General features: G+C 38.5%; 2 protein-coding genes across 2 annotated transcripts; both read right to left on the minus strand.

Annotated features, from left to right (window-relative positions):
* Positions 1-1,094: 1,094 nt before the first annotated feature.
* On the minus strand, positions 1,095-16,464 carry LOC141800671 (ras-related protein Rab-25-like). The gene is made up of 5 exons (XM_074683364.1): positions 15,933-16,464; positions 7,307-7,502; positions 2,313-2,506; positions 2,131-2,211; positions 1,095-1,551 (listed from the first exon to the last, which is right to left on the minus strand). The coding sequence occupies exons 1-5, from the start codon at positions 15,967-15,969 to the stop codon at positions 1,433-1,435; spliced, it is 627 nt and encodes a 208-aa protein (XP_074539465.1). The 5' UTR covers positions 15,970-16,464; the 3' UTR covers positions 1,095-1,432.
* A 2,544-nt stretch (positions 16,465-19,008) lies between these two features.
* lamtor2 (late endosomal/lysosomal adaptor, MAPK and MTOR activator 2) lies at positions 19,009-23,336 on the minus strand. Its single transcript, XM_074684461.1, has 4 exons — positions 23,099-23,336; positions 21,962-22,124; positions 21,738-21,827; positions 19,009-19,568 (listed from the first exon to the last, which is right to left on the minus strand). The coding sequence occupies exons 1-4, from the start codon at positions 23,164-23,166 to the stop codon at positions 19,512-19,514; spliced, it is 378 nt and encodes a 125-aa protein (XP_074540562.1). The 5' UTR covers positions 23,167-23,336; the 3' UTR covers positions 19,009-19,511.
* Between the last annotated feature and the right edge of the window lie 5 nt (positions 23,337-23,341).

The following is a 23,341-nucleotide window of genomic DNA, read 5'->3' on the forward strand; positions in this document are numbered from 1 at the left end:
CTCATTTATTTTGAAATGGAGAGTCTGTCCAACTTTTCATCATCAATAAGTGATAGCCGTTGGTGGAAATAACATTGGGTGCTATGGCCTGAAGGCATTTCCTTCCAAACTTTGACCTTTGATCAAAGTAGAGGGGAAAAAATACAGATAGGAAGGGAAAACTGACCTGGACCTAAAATCCTGGATTGCCCTGGTACATGAGGATGACTCCAAAGCTTGTTGCATGTATTCTAACACAGAAATATGAGCACAATCTGAAAGAATACAGCAACACCAGAAACCATAAGTCTTGTTGTGCCAAACGCCTTTTGCAGTGTTGGCTATTTGGTGGTCTGATTACACTTGTCAGGGGCCTATTTGTGTTTCCTTTTTTCTTTTTTATATTTAGTGCAGTTGTGTGCTTATGATATATTTTTTATTAGATGTAATTGTTTTAAGAATTTTTAATATGAGTTTCTACTGAGGTTTAGATTTAGGCTGCTTTTTTATATTAAGTCGGGCAGAGTTTTTGTCGTGTTTGGGCTGGAAACTCTGCACCCCTGGCTGTAATATGCTTGAACGTCTCCAAAGGCACCCAAATGCAGACTGGCAAAGACCAATCCTGCAAAGTTGATTAAGAAAAAACTTGATTTTTGCTTGCAGTCATCCTATGCACATTTAAACATCTGTTTATTGTTTAAATCTGTAGCCTGTCAGATGATGCTTAGTCAGGAACTTCTTTTTTCATTGCTCATCAGTGTTGGTTGTGTTTTTAATTTCTTTTTTGTCCAACACTATCCAAAATGACTTCCCCTTTAATCATCATATATCTTAAGTAAACATCTTTTTGATTAAAACAAAAGGACTACAGGTCTCAATCTGAACTGATTTAGCAAAAAGAAGTTTTTGCTATCTATAATATATTAAATTCAGCTCTTTAAAAATCCTGATGTCACTCTGTTCCATCCTTTTGTTTTACAACACACATAACACTTTTGAGGCAAACTGTCACCATAAATTCTTTATTTCTCAACAGATATTAGACTCATTTGAAATCAACATCTCAAGCACAACAATACTTGTAGTGCGTACATCCAATAAAAGCCCCAATATGATTAAAATGAAAACATTACAAGTCATGTATCATTTGCATTTCACCTCCTGTTCTCAGCATGCATTATAAATATGTCATTTCACAAGTAGCACAGTGAAGTGTTTTATTTTGACCTATATTCAAATATATTAATCTCTTTGAATACATCACCAGCATGCAGTTTGTTCAACCTGTGAATCAGTCTGTTCAGCGTGGCATCACTAAAGCCAGCTCAGGACGGTTAATATCGCACCCATTGTTGCTGTGTCACACCCAACGCCTCAGACTCCAGCAGAGCATTGTGGGTGAAGGAGGAGCTCAGGCAGCCTGACGCCTCTGGTGTCCTGTAGTTCCTTGTGATTAGATGTTCCTGCAGCAGGGCTTCCTCTCCTCTGTGTTTTCTGATCCTGAGTTGTTAAAAGACACAGCACTGATGGAGCCCCGACCTGTTTTCTTCCCGCCACACTTCCTGTGAATCTCTGTGGCAGAAAGTGACCGCAAATTAAACAATGACATGATGTGTGGATGGAAAATAAACTGCAGTGTTTCAGCTTTAAGAGAAAAAAGTTACACAAATATTTTACAAGTACACATATCAAACTTCCTTGCTGTATGAAAGCTGGTTAGAGCACTTGAAACAAAATAAAAAAGGCAAAGTTAATCATTTTTTTCCTTCCAGGAGCAGTCAATCAAGAGGCCACAGTGGGACTACAACAGGTCAGTCTGTGCTGACCTCTTGAAGACCAAGACTCCCTTAACTTCCCGAGCAGCAGAGATGAAATCTGGCGATGTGAGGTTAAGTTCAGGGTGAAAGAGTTGAACTTGAAAAAAAAAGCTTGTATATATGGGAAATTGCATGCATCTGGTTTTATATATTTATTATGGCAAAGGAAAAGAGCGAGAGAGGGAGGAAATTGATGGGAACCAGCGTGCACAACAGTTGATCCTTTAACCTTGCGTTGGAAGAGAAATATACTTTTCTGTGAAGCGCTGCAAATTTGGACAAGAGAGATTTTATTTAAAAAATAAAAAAAGTTAAATGTGTCTTATTGAATTACCTAATAGAACATTGTTGAATGCTGCCTCCACATTGGTTGACTCCAAAGCCGAGGTCTCCAGATACAAAAGACCATTCTTTTCTGAAAATATAAACAAGCCAAGTCAGTTTCCTTAAATGATATTATTAGATTCCTATTTGTTGTAGTTTTAGTTAAGCAAATAATTTTGAGTGTCATTCTACCTGCAAAGCTTCGAGCCTCCTCGGTGGGCACAGACCTCACTGACTCCAGATCGGTCTTGTTGCCCACCAGCATTACCACGATGTTGGGGTCGGCGTGTTCGTACAGCTCCTTCAGCCAGCGCTCTGCACTCTCATAGGTCAGGTGTTTGGTGATGTCAAAGACGAGCAGGGCCCCAACTGCACCCCTGTAATACCTGTTAGGAGAAGTGTATCTTTTAGAGTTCACACTGCTGGTGACATTTTCCGCTCTTCGTCTCATTTCAGATGCAGTATGCTAAGAGCTGAGAACTATAAACTGTTTTTTTTTTTTTACCACAACACTTGCATTTCACCACCTTTGAAGGTTATATAGCAAACTTTTTTGATGAAAAGTAGCACTGCATATTGAAACACTTGGTGGTTACAGATAGATATAGCCTAAGCATTCATATGAAGCATAAAAAGTCTAAAAACAGGGGTTGCCTTTTCCTAAATGCCAACTCCAACTTCCTTTGGGCTAATCAGCCATGTCCAGCCAATACATTAAAGTGTGATATAATCAAAATGAAATGAGCTATTAGGACTGAATCATTTTTATACAAGGTTGTAGAAATGTTTATTTTGCTTATTTTGGTTTTGATGGGTTCTCCTTATCTTTTGGAAAATAAAGGAACTTTCATTTCCCCCCCCCTTGCATTTCCACCTAAGCTTCATTTTTTCAGCATCAGAAGCTGCAGCTTATTTTGGCTCTGTTTTGGTCTCTACCAATCAAGGAAGTGAAGTATTCTGTAGTTTATTACCTGCTTTGTTGACAAGCTAAATGCTGATTATAAATACCTTCCTGCCATACATAGGGTTTTGCATCCCAGTGAACACTAATAAGTAATAGGGAAATCAGGTAAAATCTGGTCCAAAGGTTTCAGACCAGTTTTTTTTTTTTTTTTTTTTTTTTTTGTTTAACTAGGTATTAACTGACTAAAACATAGTTAGGACATCAACATGTCAGGAAACAATATATACTTTTTAAATTCATTCTTTAAAAAGTATATATTGTTTATTCCCGGGGTATTATAACGCCACAAAATTTCAACAGAAGTTAAAGAATTCTTTGCAAAGACCCAATATTAAATATCAGTGCAATAATTATTAGTCATACAAACATAGCTACAGCACAATATGGCTTGTGCAATGTTTGCCAAAAGATTTGAACTCCCTGTGAGGGGAGCTGCTTCAAACACTCAGGTGAAATAGAATAAGACTGTACATGCCCAGGAACTTTGGCTGTGCAGCTCAGACTTCAGAGTCAGAACAACAAAGGCATTAATATGAAGCAATCCTTAAAAACTTCTTGTTGGCAGATAGTGACTAATGCCGGATTGTATCAAAATGACTATGATACACTGCTAAAATCACATCACTTGGCTTCTTTAATGTATTGCATTCCACTGAAAACTGCTGTTAATGTGTGTATCTGTTAAAATGTGTGATGATTCTGGAGCTTGCAGGAGATCTCTTGAAATTTGGTCAAAATACATCAACATCTGTTAACAGTCAGTGAAAAATCTTCTCTTTTGAGACAGTTTTGAAAGCCTTTGTGACCTCAGATAGAGTGTAAGTGCTTTTTCAATGGAGGAAAAGAGCAGTAACAGTGAACCAAAGCAGTAAGGGAAACTACATACTGTAGATGGGAAGTAAAAACTTAGTTCATCAGTAAGAATGAACCTGTTCATACTGAACTTGATCCCACTGTTTGTTACTGATAGAAATATTGACTGCAGCTGATTTCAGCCTTGTCCCATCTTCTTTCCTCCTGCCCTCAACTAAAGAAAAATGTAACGACTGACAATTGGTCTGAAGTGGAAAACCAATCAATACTTCCTTCACAATTACATTTCTGCTCCATACTTCCATGAGCATAATTAATTCCACTTTAATAGGTTTTAGCCGCTTGTTACAGCACAAATGGGAAATTCCATGGGAGCGAGAATTTGCATACTGGAATAAGTCTGCAAGTAATTACCCAAAAAGCCAAGCTGTCAGAAAGGAGCTAATCCAGTGGTGTAGCATATCCTCAGATTTCCCCATGTCTTAAAAATAAAACTGACATGGTTCTATTGTTTTAAAACCAGTTTCCACAGTTAATCCCACTAGTTTAATTAAAAAAAAGAATGAATGAGGAGCAGCTCTGGATAGGACAGAGACCCGCTGAGTGCCGAGTGTTCAAACAGAGTCTCCGCTCCAACCAATTGGATTTTTTAACCTGAGTGTGCCAGCTGTAAGCTGACAGGAGTCAAGAGTGTGCTGGTTGTTTTTCAGGTAATGTGGGAGGGAACCAGGGATCAGTGCCTGTCCTTGTGTGTGTTTTGCCTGATAACAGCACCACCTTAAGATGCTGACATACAGGTTGCTCAAGAACTATTGAGAAAGAAAACAAGCATGAAATGTTGATTTAAAAATCAGTCTTTAGCTTCTGCAAGCCATGCTAAAAACACCTGCAGGTTGAAAAGATGTGCAACACTCAGACCTGTGCATCTGCCAGAACAACGTGTTGCTTACAACATCTTAGAGGAAAGCAAATATTATGACTGAAAGTTCCATTTGGCTGATTCTCTATGAATAAACACACTTTTATGAATCACAAATGAAGGATGAGCCATCATCTCCACTAATTGAGACTTTGGGGCTTAGTTACACAGTGTTAATCCACTGCCAAGTTGAACACAAGGCTGGTGCCAAAAGAAAAAGCAGTTGTGTCTTAGTTTTGTTCAAAATATTATTCAAAATTGTGCTGCTGTTGTTTCATCGGGGAAAATAAGCAGACTCTTGTTTGCTGAAAGCTTCGCTGGGCTGCTGGATTAAGATGAGACAACTTAGACCTGAGAATCTGACTGAGCTTCTCCATAACTGGCTATGACATGGTTAGTGTTTTAATAAGAGAGTGTGTCTTTAACCCATACAAAAACATGTTAATTTATTTTTATTTTGAAAGGAGAGAATAATACAAAAGTATTTCATCATTATTGCAAACAAATCCAGGTCCTTCCAGTTTTGTTTTGAGTCCAGAACAAACAAAAAGGCAACATCAATTATTCTGACAGAGTTTGGAGAAGTAGAGTCACAGTCCACACAGTCCATTGATAGAATGTTACTTAATGACCACCCTTCTGGGATATATTTAATTATAACCAAAAGTTGATAAGAAAACAAAAAGAAAAAAAAGAAGAAAAAAAACAACAACAATAGTGAATGCTTTTTAGCCTTTTAAAGATAGAAATAAGTTTACTCTGGATAAACTCTATCAAATAAATCTCGAAAGCTCAAACAAAGAGAACTCTATTGCTTCTTTAGTAAAGATAGAACAGCTTGCATAGGACTAGACAAAGAAGTAGGGTGGTTTCCTGCCACTGTTGTCATAGAAAAACAAACAAAAAAAGGAATTAACAGTCATGAAGTTAAGATTTGATGCTCAAAAAATAAATAAATAAATAAATAAGAATACCAGTGAGATCAATTGAAGTCTGCTCTCTTAGGGGAAATAAATATAATCCAGTTATTCCAAATCTGGTAAACAAAATTTGTCCATTTGTAGTTTTATTTAGTAGGTCAATTTTTCCTTTTTAAATATCTCAAAAGTTATTCCAATCCAATCATCCACGGAGGGCTGAATTGGATTTAACCATCTCCTTGTAATGGTTTTCTTACTGGCCACCAAGAGTAGTTGCACCAGTGACATGCTGATTTCTATTATGCCACAGGACAAGAAACCAAATAAAACCATAATGAAACTTTAGGTAACACTTAACTTTAGAGGTCCGCAAATTTCACCGCACTTAGGTAATAATAAGACAAAGTTTTTTCTTATTTCTTTGAAATTTTAAATTGAAAATTTCATGAGAAATTCGTGAAAATTAGCACATAACTTTTGGCCAGATTCTGTTTTGCAGTGAGCCTGTATTCACAGTGTCTGTTACAGGGGTGACCAACCTGCACTTCGCGAGCTACATGTGGCTCTTTGCCTTTCGGTGAGCGGATCTTTGACCCTGTCATAAAAATGTATTTATAAAGTTATGAGTAGCGGTGTGCCGATCAATCTAAAATATTGATATACTGATGCCAACGTTGGGTCCAGTGTCGATCAATATTTTGGTGTACAGATTGATACTTAAGTTTCAGTTTCTCTTCTCTAGTACAAATTTAAACACACTAACAAACACAATAAATTGTATGTAGCTCTTGGTCTCCGACTGGTTGGCCACCCCTGGTCTATCACAATCAGGTAAGGCCAATTTACAACCCCACTTTTGGTGAATATCACATCTGAAGCCTTCAGTGGTATCATGTAAAACATTTTAGGCCTAATCATAAAGGTATATCCTTTTACATGTGATCTCAATTATGCACATCAACAAACTTGGTACTAAAGAACTTGGTGAAATTAAATAACAAACAGCTAACTATCAACTGCTTATTGGAAAATTGAATAACATAATTGAAAGGTAATTATCAGAGGAAACAATGAATCTAACTTTTGTTTTCAAGAACTAAGCAGCTATTCATCACCTGGCTCTCTGGAAGTAGCAGAAACTTTACTTTGCAATTTGGAGTAGATTTCAAAGAAACTGGAAAAACACAGTAACCCACCAATTGTAACTTGTGACAATAAATTTGGAAATTATTTTAAAGGATTTATGTGCTAATTTCAAAGATATAAGAAAAACAACTTTGTCTAATTATTACCTAAGTGTGATGAAATTTGCGGGCTTCTAAAGTAAAGTGTTACCAAATTTTATGACATGACATAACAACACCCCTTTGAATTAGTTCTGGTTATTGAGGGATAAGGACAACAGTTTAACATGAGTAGGTTTAATGAATAGTCTTCGCTGCAGAAATCCCATAACTCTCATAGATGCCCTTGAAAATGAAGCACACACCCTGTTCAGTGTGAATGTGTAGAAATGGGACACATTCACACTGATGGATCTATTTCAGGTGTGATGGTTTTTAACACTTACGCAGATGTGATGGCTCTGTATCTCTCCAGCCCGGCCGTGTCCCAGATCTGAGCCTTGATGGTGAAACCTCCAAGCTGCACGGTCCGGGAGCTGAACTCCACCCCGATGGTTGTGCGACTATCATGGTTGAACTCGTTTTTAGTGAAGCGGGCCAGCAGATTGCTTTTTCCTACGCCTGATTCTCCTATTAGGACCACTGCAGGGAAGACAAGTGGATCAGGAAACACAATTATTTCAATTAAATGCTATTGCAAAACAATTCCAGTATTTCCTGAATAAATTAGACAAAAGTCGTATTTCCTGTGTCTTTAATTTGCAAAACCAGTGACACCCACTCTTTCTTTTATAGCCTTTTTTTAATAGGAGCCTTCAGTCAAGGTGTGTCTTTCTTGGTTGCTCTCAAAGTCCTCAGTCTGAGCTGTCTAGGAGTGGGGTTAATTACACCATCAGCGATTTAACGTCCCGATTTAAAAAACACTCCACCTTCATGGTAAATACGTGAATCATTTTGACTTCGCAGAGAGAGAAAAAATTGAATATCACAAGTAGAATGGATAATGGCCTGTAAAAAATGCACCAAATTATTGATTAATAAGGAGCTAAACAGGGATCTCGTTAAGCCACTGGCTGTCCCAGCACACACTGATGCCAGTCCTAAAATAAACTGAGTATTTTGTTATTTGTTTTTTTATTTCCATCAGCAGGGATTGAGTAAAGAAAGCTAAGCAGAGAAAGAGCTGAAACATCCAGTGATGGGTATAGGTGTACTGTATGATGAAGAAAACTTCACACTTAACACTCAGTTTTCTTCATTGGAGGTCTTTTAGTTTTTCACTAAATAAGTTTCACATCATTCTTCTCTTTGCTTGTCTTTTATCATTTTCATTTATTCTTAACATATTATCATTGATCCGCAGGGACTAATTTCGATGAAACTGCAGGAAAAGTTTATTGGGATTTGAACATTCCTGTCCTTTTTATGGAAGAAAAACACACATTTCCTCCTCTCTTAACTGAAAAACTTTAAAGCAAAACCCCCTCACAAGAGAAGCCTTGTTTCAGGAAATACAGCTACAGCAAGTGATGTGATGCAGATCAGGTGGAACAAGTCAGGCTGCTACTTCCTTTAATCTTGGACCGAGGAACCAACCCAAAGAGTAAACAGGAGAGAAAGACCGCAGACACCCCCCTCTGTACATGTCACTGACTAATGTTTGGGTTTCAGTTGTAAGTAGCTGACTCAGAGAGCAGAAAGGCTGGGCTTAATTGGCACAGATAGGAAAGTATGAGCACATTATGGAAACACAGTAAGACTGGGATAACTGCTGAACGGGAGGAGACACAGTCAGATTCTTGCTGAGGCGTGTGAGCTCCCGAATACTAGGATAATTACTGCAATTCTTGTGACATCTTCACAGCAATTAAACATGGATTTAGGGTGTGATGGGAGCTAATAGCTTGTTGAACAATTTGGGAAATACACTTATTTGCTTTCTTGCAGGGAGAGTAAGACAATAAGTTTATAATGATTCTCCTGGCTGTGCTTAAATAAGAGAGTACAGTCAGCAAGCTGTTCGCACAGATAAGCGTGATGACTGAAGGCATGGGGGATCAGTCTGGTTGGAAAGAATGAAGCCAGTGCGAGAGCTCAAGAAGCTGCAGTTGATCACGAGTGAGGCCACACCTCGTTTCCGTTGAAGAATGTCTACAGGTGACAGTCATGAGGCTGAAGATTTCAACTACAAGTCCATTCTTATCTGATGTGCTTGTGAAGCTCCTCTTTTAGGTTTGCGTTGAGTAGGTACAAAATGTTGGGCTTTTGCAATTGATTTCTTAGAGGTCATATGACAGTGCTAGCTGAGCTTATACTTTCCTTCGATTCAGTTTTCTATGCTGGTTGTTACCTGAGTTTGCATGATTTAATAAGAACTTGTATTTCAAGTTTTAACACACTGTGAATCTGAGTAATAATATTCTACCAGTACACGTGTATAGACTGGAGCTCCTGTTAATTTCAATTTGTACAAATTATCAAAACAAAATAACCCAATCATCAAACATTGTACTGTTTAAAGGGAAAAGAGTATTAACTATATGTTTCCCTGGAGGGTACCGGTTTGGTTTAGCAGGTAGAGCATGTCTGTCACGTTTTGTGGCCTATATTTCATACAGCTGAGGCTAATTTGTTCAGCACCCTCTGACCTCTTACTATATGTCACTTGCTATATATCACTCCCAGCATTCCCTACTCCTCATATCACCATCTTTTTCTGACCTGATCTAATAAATGAAGAGAATAACTTGTGTATATCCTTACCCTATTTAAATAATAGCCTCAGTCATTTTTTCAAGTTTTTGAAAAAACACAAAAACTTTACCTAATACAGAGCATATGAAATGTATTAAACATTTCAATCAAAAAGGCCTTTACAGAGGATGATTGTTGACATGCAGAGAATATAATCGTGTAACATGAAAGAATAAAGTGACTTAGGCCAATTTTTCTTACGTTCTAGAGGAGTGTTTCCCAAACTTTTTTTCTGAAAATACTTGCATTTCTACTTTAAGGGTTAGCCTGTTTGCTTTTCAGAATTGTACCCCAGTCATGTGATTTTCAGGGCATGATATTAAGACGCAATGTACATCAATGTTCATGCCTGTTTTTCAGCGTGAGGTCACAGCACAGCTGTAACAAGCTGTAACAGCCCTGTTTCTGCAGCTGGTACCTGTCCAAGATCCAGCAGGGACTTTAGACTTTCAAACTCAAAGGGGTTTTGAATCTGACTTCAAATCTGTCTTTTGGAAACTAACAATCAAAGTAATAAATGGGTCAGCTCTTTCATATGTGTGATGGTGACGCAGTGACAGCGTTTTCCTCTGAGTGCTGTAAAACAGTAGGAAACATACAGTGGTTTGGCTTTGGTTGTTTGAGTAACGTCAGCTCATGGCTTCAGACTTTTGAAAAGCGGTTACATGTTTCCACTTACAGTAAACATTATGGCAATGACCCTTCACAATGAAAACATAACCAGCTATGACAGTATGAGGAGCCAATCATCAGTGAACAAATTGGCGAGGGGAGACTTCTTCTGGTTAAGGAACGCGTGAATTTTGAGTAAACATTTTGAAAACTAATTTGGTGACCCTTAAAAAATCTCTGGGGACCCACCTTTGGGTCAGGACCCAGGCTTTGGGAATGACTGTTCTAGAGTGACTTAGGCAAATCTAACCCATTTCCAACATCCAGTTTTGACAACTTTATGAAACCTGAGCATTCGCTGTCCTTTAGTTCCATAAAGCAAACTCAAAACATAAGTAACTCCAACCTAAACTGAACAAATGTCAGGTCAGTCATACACTGAGTAGGCATACTGATACATCTCCTACCAAAAAGCAAAAATATTTCTTTAATCTAAAACTTTGAGGGGTATTATTGCCTTGTGCTTATTTATGTTTGGTTCCAGAAATGAGTGGGTTAGCCGGGAATAGGCAGCTAGCTAAAAGTAGCTAAATTTGTAGTTAAACTACAACTTGTGAAATTTAGACTAAATTACTCCACAACATTGCCCTAGCCTTTATGATGGTGAACCTCATCACTCACCATTTTGAAACTGATTCAAGAATCATGTTTACAGTGTCTGCAGTATTTGTGCTTAAGTTTCTCTTTCTTCTTGAAGCAGCCGCCGTCATGAAAGCTTGTCAAATTGCCCAAGTCACATATTTTATCCTAAATATTCAAAATTTTGACTAAGGCTAGAAATAAAATGGCCCAACTCACCCTCTTGACATAGGCCATTGTCCTGTAAAGGGGTTAAAGAGCATGATCCTTTAAGCTAAAGATTTCAGCGCTTTTACCAGAGATGGCCAGCATTATCAAGAGATGATTTACACCAAAAAGTCAAAAAATGACTTAGGCTATTATTTTAATTGGGTGGCGATATTGTTCATGTTTTGATGAATATTAGGGTTTGGAACAGTTACTTCTTCTCCATGTGAGGCTATGTTTTTAACTTTTACTCTTCCTAACATCAAGATTTAACTCTAAACCCAGATTTTGTAACAAAAATAGACGTGACTGTCTTAAAAATGCTCTAATTTAGAACATCTGCAACTCATTTGTATGCTCTATTTGCTGCAATATTAGCCACCAGACAGCCTTCAAGCAGAGGTAGTTTTCTGTCTTGATTTCTGTTAGAATCACTGATAAAAAAAAAGGCTGGCACATTTTCCTTGAACACCTGCAAACCTTTTCAAAGGTACACTCTGAAACCCCTGGTGTCCCTGCCCCCTAGTCCCTAACTCACACAATGTTTAACTCTGAGATCCTGGTGAGGAATGTCTGACAAGTTTTGCTTGAATCGTTGCGTTGCAGCCGGCTCACTGTAATTCTTTTTCCGCTGTGGGCGAGGTAAGAGTGCCTGTTTTCCTAGTTGTGGTCCTCTTCTTCTCCACAACTGAGTAACTTCTTATGCAAACAATACCCCTGGTCTCTATGGTGATACAGGACAAGAGGCCTCAAAGCTTGCTGGCCTGGTTTGTTAATTTTGAGGGCGCTGGGACACACTTGAGACATTGTAGGGAAGACTTAAGTTTCATTACCTCCGCCAAGGAGGTTATGTTTTTAGGAGAGTTTGTGAACAACATAACTTAAAAAGTAACAAACGGATCTTGATGAAATTTTCAGGAAATGCTCAAAATGGTATAAGGAAGAAATGAATACATTTTGGAGTTGATCTGGATCACCGTCTAGATCCAGGACTTTGTTAAAGGATTCTGTATCATTGTGAGATAGGGCCGTTTTCACCATATATGCATATAAATCCACTATAAATGGTTGGATTGCTTTACAAAACAATACAAGACAAGGTCACCATAATTTCTGACAGATGTAAAAGTATGATCCAGATCCTGCCAATATTCAGGATACTAAGATCTGGAATATGAAATATGTACTGGGTCATCATAATTTTCAACACTGTCAGGTAACAAATTATCATACAAAGCTGCAACTAAGACCAAATTGTAGCAGACAGTCTGTTGAAAGGGAGTATAACATTAAAGTAGGACTAAAGTGTTGGTGACAATCACATTATGCTTGGCCAAGGTCTGCGCTCTGTGAGTTTTGTTTGTTTTATTGACATTAAGGACTGGAAATACAACTTCTGTGCTGTGCACTGATGCCACTGCTTAAAGCTTGAGATCCTGGAAAAAACTCAAATACAATACAAGCAATTTCACTGGGTGTTCTCCATGTTTTTCTGATTTGATGGTCATTAATACAAACAATTTGTCGTTTTAAAAACATGATCCAGTGCAACAAAGCAACTTCTGCCACTGTTTCCTAATTCTGTGCATCATTAAAAACCTGTTTGGGCAATACAAGCACTTAAAACAACATAGTCTGTTAGCAAACAGTGTCTTCGCAGCTGTAAACTCCACAATGGTGCCCTGTGCGACATAAGCAGGGGGAGAATATGCAGGCTTTACATTCCACACGCAGTGTACAGAATTTGATTTAACAGATATGTTTCTCTGAGCTATCTGTAAATCACTAAAAGGAATGGAAACCTGCTCACATTACTGAGATTAAAAAGTATCTCAGTGCTGAGTGCTGTGCAGCAGCAAGTGTTCAGAGATAACCAGTTTGTGAACTTCACGGTTCACTTGCTACAAGAGAGAGGAATTGTCATATTTTACTGTATTAAACTCCAGTTTGTGGACAAGTCTCTGTGATCTGTATAAGATTAAAATGAATGGCTAGTTGTGATTAGCTTAACTTGGTTTAGCATATAGATTCGAAACTGAAGCCCTGCTGTGCTTAGCCCATTGTCTCTATATAAACATGGACGGCATGCCCCCATCTCCTCCCATTGTTAAAGTGAAGCTAAAATACTGCATGGATGGTTTCTGGCATACTGCACCAGGGGAGCCAAGGTATGCATAGATCCAATCTGGCTGGTGGAGCCACAGGGCTGATATCAAACCTTGCAGATAACTTCCAAGAGATTTGTGTTCACTCCATCCCTGCTTTGCCTTAACACCAGAGCTGAAAGGTTTTAATTTAGTTGATTTGTTTGCTAACTGGCTCATTTCGGCTCCATTTCCACTACTATCAAACCCCTTTGCAGCAGATCTATTTCTGAGCAGAAGCACAGAGCAGATCAAGGACAGGAAGTCAGAAACAGAAAAAGACAGAAACATCAAAACATCAAGTTGGTTTTCAGAATGAAAGTCTCCCCAGATTGTATTTCACTTAACTACATCAGCAACACTCCAAATATTATCATTATTTTTTAATCCATATACATCATAATCCAATATCTATAGTATTAGTTGTATTGGAACCAGTTAAACTTTCTGAACAATGACCTGGGACGACTTTTTCATCAACATATGAATTCTATCATGTCCCTGTAAAAGTAAACACATCACATTTCCTAAAAGTTAGGCTAAAAAAGTGCACAGACGTAGAAACTTGATGAATGGACAATCATGTTTTTCATGCAACACATGAACTAGCCATGGTCAATCACCTGTGTACATCTCTCTTCCATTCTGACATCACCTGTCTGTCCCTTGGGTCTTGTGACCAGGGTCCCGTGCTAGATCAAACACCTGAGGTGATTGTACCTTTGAACTTCTGGCTCCATCCCTTTGGAATAATCTTCCTTTGTAAATATACTGTACTGTCTCTACAGAAGCTTTCAAAAAGCAGCTTAAGACATTTGTTTAAACAGGCTTTTGACCATATGGACCTTACCCACTTGATCGCAAAGAGGGACACATCACTTACTAGATGTCAGAGCTGAATAAAGGCCTTTCGCCCACGTTTCCCACTATCTACTCAATATTTTAAACCATGAGTATCTCCTGTTGTATAGTGAAGTGTACTAAAGGGCAAGATGAGGCTAATACGGCCTTCAATCGTACAGTAAAATAAAGAGAAAAGAAGGAATATTGGGATCACAGCTGTACAAACAACAAATTAGCAGAAGTTGTCAACAGTAGTAGCTCCTTCGCTAAGAGGACTCATCGCACAGTCACATTAGTGCTATTTTCAGGTCACATCTTGTATCTATTGAGGCAACAATGATCGTAAAAGTAGGCAGTGAATCGCAGTCACTGATGAAAAGTTTAATGTGAACAAAGTGTTTTCAAATTCAAGCAGAGTCAGATTTTAGTTCATTAGCATCCTGTGACTGGAGTAGATGATAACAAGCTGTTAGCTAAAAACAAGATAAAGTGTGGAAACTGGTTAGCAAAGGAGCCAGTAAGGTCATATGACCAGGGGGATAACTCTAGTCTGACTAAGTTCTCTGCTGTGTTAATGTCACTTTTATGGCTCCTAGCTATACTTGGAATGTAATTAGGATGTATAGTAAAACACCACTGCATCCTACAGGAACATCTTGTCCTCTAAGACCACTGTAGCAACTGGAACTTTGACAAACTAGGGGGTGAACATGCAAGTATTTGAATCCCAAATCTGTCTGCAATATAGCAGTAAATATTCCCATTTCACATTAAAGAGCCCAAGCTAAAGGCTAATTAGCCTTTAGCTTTGGCTGTATCACTCTCCTGTTTATCTTTTTTCTGCTCTTCTGTCCTTTTCCTGTCTGACAGTTAGACTCCAGTGTCCACCATCACTACAAAATTAGTCATAGTAATTGTTTTTAGCACTTTTCTCACTACTCAACATGGTCAGTCAACAGCCCCTCACAGTTCCTCACAGCCCCTTTAAAGCACCTGTGAGGAACTTTTCGCTTATGGGATTTTTAGAAGCCCCTGTGGACAAATGGTTCCTTCTTCAGCTTGTTAGTTTTTTTTTTACATGCTAGATTCATGTTGTTCTTTTTCATATAATAAAACAGCTTATTGTGCCTTGTGTCAACAGTTGAATATTACACTTGTCATGAAATCTTTGAGACAACCAAACTAACTGAGAAGAAATAGTTGATATTGCTACAGATAGTCTGCTTTTGCTTTAGTAAGTTGAACAAAAACACCAGTTTAAGTCTCAGTCTGTCTCATCACCAGCTTTAAACTCCTCACAGGAACTTTAACTCCTCCTCTGCATCTGTTTACTCTTGTTTACATATGGTAAGTGCAGAATAAACAGACGCTTCAGTCAAAGAACAGCTTTGTGCCGACGGCACTTCGACATATCCTGGATTGGTGTGAACTGCTTTTCCATTTGGCTCAAATGTTCATTTTCAAACAGACACAGTGTCACAGCGTTCTGCAACAACGCCACAGATAGCAAGAATTAAAGTTCACATCCTGGTTTCAACAATGTCCTGTATTATTCATGCTTCAGCTGACTTAGACAGGGACAATGTGCTGAACTTGTAACGTGATTGGAGTAACACACAGATTCATGTAAAGTGTTTCCACGCTTGCAAAACACCTGCAAAAATGATTTACCTCAACAGCTGATGGAGCCACACAGATATGTAAATTCAGCCTACACCAGGTGGTTCATTGATAACACTGTAGTGTACTCTGATGACACACATATACCAGTACATATAAGTTAATAATAAACAAGGAAGTTTGATTTGAAAGGTGAAGGAACTTTGCAAAACAATACCTCAAAAACTAATCAGATTAAAGTATGTGTGCTCACCTTTAAAGACTAAGTTGTAGGCCTCATCTGACCCCATACTGTGTCCATTCAGTGTTGCCTCCTCACAGGTTACCGCAGCGTCTCCAGGACTCACAGATTACCTGCAGGACGTAAGGTGATACTGGCTCGCAACACGAACCACCTGCTCCTCAGATCCTCAGACTTCACAAACAAAATAATCTGCAAAAATTGTTAAAACACATGAATTAAAGCCACCAGCTCTCTTCCCTTCTCTATCCTGCCCTTTCTGGCTTAATGCAGAGCTGGCTTGTTTGGACAAGACATGCGGAGTGTATCCAGGTTGTTGTACAGCAGCAGGCGGGGTCTGTATCAGGGAGTGGCGGTGGTGGTTGTGCAGCTGTAGAGGTGTGTCTTTGTGTGGGAGTGAGTGCGGGGCAGGTTGGACAGGTGGAGCGACTCACAGGTAACAGCTGAGAGGGTTTGTCAGACGCCTTCTGCTGGAGCGATGCAAATACTGCACGCAGGGAGCAGGAAGTGAGAGTTTATGCTTCATCACTTCAGCAGAAACCAAGTTCCTCCAAATCTGTAAGACAATCTGTGGGTTTTGTTTTTCAACTATGGGCAGTTTCTGAACTCTGTCCTGGTTATCTTGACGTGAAACCTCAGACTGATACGAACCTCAAACAAAACAACTCCAGCGGAAGTTTTTGGAGCTCTGTCTTATATTTTCAGAGGCAATTTCCTATTTTTTCTCCTTGACTTTAAACAATACAAAAGACACTAAAAATGTTAAATCTACTTCCAATTAAAAATTATTTTCAGTGTCAGGTCCATTTTCATACAGTCCCCAGCTTTCATCTTACAATAAGTAATTATTTTCTAACTTAAGTGTTCATTTACATTTTCTGTAAAGGTCACAAACGACATCAAAGTCTGTCTTGCTAAACTGCATTGGGATGTGCATAGGCTGCTCGTATGAAGCTAAGGCTCTGTACAATCTGCAGAAACGCAACGACTTTTACAGCTGACGTCTTAAAAAAGAATGTATTTATAGAATAGAACAGAATAGTATAGAATGGAACAGAATAGAATAGACTTACTTTTTCGGGATTTTTGAAAATGTGCTTCATAAACATCTAGAGAAAAAACGCTAAAGAGGATACAAGACAAGACTGAATTTATGAAATGTTGCTGAAAAGGCACAAATTGATGCACAAAATTTATTTAGAGTGCAGGATGAGAAATATTTTAAGTTAAAAATGTTGTTTGCAGGTCAAACTAGTCTTTAAAACATCCTGAAAAACAATCCCTATTCAACCCAGATCCTGATCCTGCCATAAAAACATCCTGACCAATTTCTCCATATCGCCCCCTAATGGAGAACATTTTCCTCGGTCAGAAGCAGAGTAAAGGCTGGTACACATTACAGGATTCTTCGAAACTTCACACATTTAGAGACCACACACTTGATGATAACAAAAGACAGATCACACAAGATTTCTCTCTCCTGATCTTACAGTGTGTAGTGTGCACTCGGAGGACACCACACACAGATACATTACAGATTTTTCAGCAGAGCTTCAGCTTCTTCACGCTCAATATTCCAAATCTTGCGTAGTAAAACGTGACTTTGGTGTAAACGAACATGACGGACGGATGGGAAAAAGCAAAGATATTTGTTTTCTGACTCTAGAATTTTGAAAAAAACACACAAAAGGAAAGGAATAATGGAAAAGGTTGTGGAGACGGCCGGGTTATGGGCTGTATGAATAACAATGCGTTGGTGGTGAGTAAAGTCATTTTAAGTATTACAGATAGATTCCTTACTTCCTCTTCAGTCAGTCAGCTGAGTCAGCTCGCATCTTGATTGACTTTGCTCCAGTACCTGGACCCCACATTAAAGGAGTTTTAGTCACAAATATTAAACATGTTCATTATCTTTGATCACTCGGAGGCCTTCCGAGCAGCTCCGACTAGAAGAAATCACTCTTAACACACCCCACTCTACAAGAAAATCACACATGATGTCATCAGGCAATCTGGCCTTTGCTGGCTTTGATCGTGAGAGGGACATCAGGACAAAAATCAGCCCAATTTTCCTGCGGCCTTTGGTATGTACCTGCCTTTTGTTGATGTTTAAGCTGCACATAACACTTCAGAAGACTGACCACTAACCATCTGGTATCAAGAGACACCTGAGGGACAGGTGAGGCTTGATTTCATAAGTCTGTGATGATGGAGCAAACATGTTTGACAACACTTAGTGAAATTATAAATAAGAGTATTCATGTGTTATTTTTGTCAAGTTAATCAACATGTCAATTAGATCTGTTTGGTAATTAAAAAAAAAAAAACCCACTGTGTCCCTCTTAGATAAAGTTTTGACACCCCTGGGCTACATGAACACAGTCCACCCATTCATCATGGAGCTGTAGTTAAACTGCATTTATCTTGACGTTCTCTGTTTTTCCTGTCATTTCTTGAGTCAAATGATATAAATCAATTTTAATATTAGTTTTTACTACAAGTAAGCAAACACAGAGTCTGAATCAGAGAAGATTAAAAAAGTACATCCTGTGATTGTCTGAAAAACTGTTGTGTTCTGATTGAGAAATGAAAACGTGTTATATAAAACAACCGTTTTTTGAAAGCACTGTGGAAATGTGTGTTAGATAACAAAAGGAATGTTTTTTTTTATTTTTTATAAGCGTTAAATAACAGGATGATTTCTGTCTCTACCCTGAAAAATCAATCCATAAAAAAGCTTAGGTGTGTAAAAGGCGTATAATTGAGCTCTTACACATCACTCCTCAGGTGTTTCACATTGATTTAACACACACTGAGCTGACCCTGCTTATTAGACAGCCTCCACCTTATCAGTGTTACATTTTGGTACTTGTTACTCCTTTCAGCAGAACTTCTGATTTGTCATTGATGCAAGAAAATATCTTCGAGGATATCAATATCACGGATCATTTTGGGCCTCATCTTCCTGAGAATCTCGGTACACCTGATGTTTTCACTCTAACCACTATTTAAGTCATGTTGTTCTCATTTCATAACATGAAAGAAGCCCACATCAAAACAACAACAACAAAGTAAATATCGATTTGATAATTGTTTATTTGACAGCTTTGAAACAACACAGGAAAAAACTGAGCTACATTTTTATCAGACAGAAATTCTCATGAAGGTCTCCACAAACTTTTATATTATCTGCATTTAGACCCTCTGATGGGTTTCAAAATGTCCAATTTTCTGCCTCACTGTGATCGGCACGGCTGAGAAAAAACTGCAGATGAATAAATCAACTGTGGACCTGCAGTTAATGGAGTCATTTTGGCATCTTTACACCCAGACTTCTCACTGACGGAAACAGGTGGACTTTCAGAGCAGACAGTCGTATGATGAGAAAAGGGGAACAAACTAAACCAAATTTTAAGCTCAAAATCATTGTTATAAATACATTAAGAATCCCCCCCCTTCACCTTGCACACATGTTCACTCACACACTTATTGATTTACGCATGTACAGAATGTGACAGAAGTCCATGTAAAACCTGGATCATATGTTTCTTTATCTCCAGGCATAAACTGACATCCCCAGGCTTGTCTTCACTATGATGCTGCAACTTGGGTTAATGGTTCCTCCAGATACTGCACCAGAGCCTCTGCCTGTAAACACACATAAGTGTTGACAATGAGCCAGTTTACACTTGCTTAAAAAATGAGTTGAGCTTACTGACAGAGAACAGCTCAAGAGAGACAGGAAACGTGGGGACGTGGTGGAGGATGGCATACATAATACAGCTAAACCTCAACATTAAATAATATAATATTTCTCTGTTAAAAAGGCTGAGAGGACTCTCTATTTGAAGTGGACTGCAGCGACACCTTTGGCTGGAATCATGCCACACTGTCGTGATGACGTCACTCTTAACAAGGTGTATATTTGTTTTTAAAAAATGAATGAGGATCTTCTGTTTGACTCTACTTTTCTTTGTTAAAGACAACTTCGCACAGGATACAGCATGACAACGTGATGTGTTTATCAACAGTTAAGTAGAGCTACAGTTTGAAACCTAACTAGAAAACTGCATAAGTTTGTAGCATAGTTTAGAAGGGGTGGGAGAAAAAAAATCAAAATACCACATTATGGGATTTCTTGTTTGACAATATCAAAATCGGGATTCTTTGTCAAAAAATTTTTTATTTTTTTTTAAATTCAAATTCTTCATTTCAGTCATTGTTTATAAACTTGATTGAAAAAAAAAGTTCCCACTTTTCTCCAGCAGGGGGTGAAATGTTTCTCTCTGACTCACTTGATGTGCATTTTATGGGAAAATATGGCTCCTGATATAGTCTGTAGACATTTTCATCATCGTTTAACTTTTCACATGGGGATAAAAAAGCAAACGCAAAAATTGTAAATGTTGAAGAATTGCAATTTAAATAGAATTGGCACCCCGAGAATAGCATATCTTCCCAACCTTATAATATAGTAGCCGGCTTTTTTTAGCACTACTCACAGCCTGATGCTCTGAGATATGTCCGGAACATGTAATGTTAAGCCACATTTCCACCAAGCAAACCGATTCGGTTTGTCTCCGTACACCATGCAATTTGTGGCGTTTCCACTGACTTATCCCGGGACATATTCCCAAATAACCGAGACGAGCCGTCCCACTTTTTGGGACCCTTTCGTATGGGTGCCAGACTGAACCGATCTGCTTTCGGAAGGTGGAGCTACAACACTACAGACTGTTGATTGGTCAAAAAAATCGTCACTTACCCCGACAGCGGCTGCATTTCTCCTGGCGGCACAGACTTCTCTGAAACAAAGCTTGACTGTTCTTTGTATCAAAGAGCTACATGCCAATCACAGAGAGGATGAAATGCTGCATGTCTTCCATCTATGCTCTTTGTTTACTGTGTTGCATTTTTCCTTCTTCGTTGGATTTATTAGCGGGGTAAACCGCGTCGCGCTGCCACGGCATCAAGCTGTTTTTTAACAGCTGCGACTTTCGGCATCCGACTTACACGCTGCCTACTACGAGAGGGCACAGTTTGCCGTGGAAACGCAAACGGGATCAGGCCTAACTGTACCAAACCATACTGAACTGAAGTGGACTCCTTGGTGGAAATGCGGCTTTAGTGAATCCTGGTTATGTCCTACCAGTGCTCATCTACCAACTCCAACCTCACCAAGCAGAGCTAACATAACCTCACTTTTTATTTTATTGATAGACTCAAGTTTGAACAGACCACTGCAGAATAACTGCTGACTGTGGGTTGGAATGAACATTATCACACAGCTTAACCCATGTCTTAGCCTGTAGCTTCTAGCTTGTGCTCGATCACTCTCCTGTTTAGCTTTCTTCTGCCCCTCTTTCCTTTTACTTTTTGACAGTCCAGCTCCAGTGTCTACCATTACTGCAAAATTACATGGGACATGGGACACAACATGCTCCTATGAAACCAAAATAGTGCATTGTCCATCTTTTAAAAAAAAGGAATATTAATAAAACTGGACACCTCCTCTAAACTTTTTCCCCTATTAATGACTATTATATTTACATTTATTCAAATTAATTTGAAATATATATGTAATAGAAATTTAAACATGGGCAGCAGGCCAAAAGTTCTCCCGGGCCAACTTTGGCCCAGGAGAACATACCTTATATATATATTCATACACTAGTAGTTAAATCATTTCATAATTACATTTACATTTTAAGTTATTTAACATGTTTGTCTTAAGTAAAAACTCATTATTGTTAACTAAAGAGTGTGAAAACATCACATGACTCCGGACAACAACTGAAAAAGAGACAAAACTCTCACCTTAGCTTTAAGCATTCCAAAGCCCACCGTCTCTTTGGCGTACATGCACAGAAGAAGGTTGGCTACACGAGTAATGGCCACTCTTCCTTCCTGAGAGAGAAAATGAGAGACAGAGTCAGGAAATGCAACAGTTTGGGATCGTTAACAAATAATAAATATCATAATCACTCTTCATATATGTATTAAAAGCTGCACTGGTTTGAGACACACATCACTCCTCTTACCATACAATCCATCAGTATAAATTTGAGTTTGTCTTCGTTGAAGGCTTGGTGGCCGTTCTTGTCGTAGGCCGCCCAGATGTTGCTGGCGATGGCTGCTGTCACGCGTGCGTCTGTGTCTCCATACCCAGAGTATGCCAGAAGCGAGCCTTCATTGTTCAGTAAGCTGGTGAGAGGAAAGATTGAGGTTTCAGTATCTGGCAGAAGAAGATGTGAATAACGTTACAGTAGACTGTTAGAGTCAACTCATGCAACCTGTGGATAAAGTTGGATGTATAATGTATTTGCTAATCTTTTCCCGTATAGAAAGTGTTTTCAGACAGAAAATTTCCACATGTAATCTTAAGATATTAATTTTATCAGACTGTTGATATTTACTGTAGATAATTAAAACTGTGCAGCATTTTTCTGAACAATCTTGGCTAACAAAGGACAGCTGCATCTGTAACACAGATCACTATTACTGTATTATAAGTTTATCTGTAATGTGGTTGTCAAAACTGCTCATAATGTCTATATCAATTTTAAAAATTGTTGTACTTCTTCCCATCAGAACAGTTATCATCTCATTTGCAGATAAAAGGTCAAAGAGGCATGACTTTACATTTCAGTTGGTTCAAGCCAGCCACAAAGTTCTCAGAGGGCTTCCAGATCCACTTCCTTTTTTTACATTTAACGTCAGTTTTACCTCTGACAACATTTGAGCAGTCGAAGCAGAGAGCAAAACATGAGTCGTCAATGAGGAAAAGTTGCTTAAAGATGCATAAACAGGGTTTTCAGGAGTTGTACTGAATTACAAATTTGATATTTCCGGTTATTTGACAGGGGTATGATTATTGAAATCGTCTAGACTTTAGTAGGTCTGACATATTAGGTTAAGCGAATGCAAACTAAGAATAAAATGATCTTTTTTTTTGTTTTTGCCTGGCGATGTTTAAAATCTTCTGACAAACATGAACAAAAATTAAAATTCTTAAAAATATTTGAACTGAAATACTAATTTTTGTGTGACTTTGAAAATCGATATGTTTAAAACTACCACAACACTTCCTATAGGCTCAAAAGGTGTTGTGGTGAAAAATAACTCCTGCACTTAGAAGGCTCCTGTTAGCATGTTGCTAACAGACAAACAGTACTCACAGTGTGCTCTGGACTCCGTTTGTGTTCGCTTGGCTGAGAACCTGAGTCAACGCCTTCGGTCGTAACATAACGACTTATTCACTAACTATCCTTATTAAATGAAAATTATTTTAAAGAAGCTGAATGCTGTCAAATAAAAAGCATCAACACAAGTCAAGTCAGGTGACTGTCTTCTTCTGTTTCCGGGTACTTTTCCAATGCATTGTGGGAATTGTATGCGTGCGAACCCTCACTTCTTCCGTT

The sequence above is a fragment of the Halichoeres trimaculatus genome, unplaced genomic scaffold (genome assembly GCF_033239565.1).
Source record: "Halichoeres trimaculatus isolate MK-OKI-2021-1 unplaced genomic scaffold, fHalTri1.1 fHalTri1_scaffold_12, whole genome shotgun sequence".
Classification (NCBI taxonomy): domain Eukaryota; kingdom Metazoa; phylum Chordata; class Actinopteri; order Labriformes; family Labridae; genus Halichoeres; species Halichoeres trimaculatus.

Bases quoted from the DNA above. Each gene is read 5' to 3' on its own strand.
- LOC141800671 (XM_074683364.1), bottom strand. From the start codon at position 15,969: ATGGGGTCAGATGAGGCCTACAACTTAGTCTTTAAAG. The intron at 2,507-7,306 runs GTAAGTGTTAAA...TTCTCCTAACAG, and splicing joins TACAGAGCCATCACATCTGC to GTATTACAGGGGTGCAGTTG. The intron at 1,552-2,130 runs GTAATTCAATAA...TTTCTGCCACAG, and splicing joins ATTCAACAATGTTCTATTAG to AGATTCACAGGAAGTGTGGC.
- lamtor2 (XM_074684461.1), bottom strand. From the start codon at position 23,166: ATGTTACGACCGAAGGCGTTGACTCAGGTTCTCAGCCAAGCGAACACA. The intron at 22,125-23,098 runs GTGAGTACTGTT...TCCTCTCACCAG, and splicing joins AACGGAGTCCAGAGCACACT to CTTACTGAACAATGAAGGCT. The intron at 19,569-21,737 runs GTGAGAGTTTTG...GTGTGTTTACAG, and splicing joins TTGGAATGCTTAAAGCTAAG to GCAGAGGCTCTGGTGCAGTA.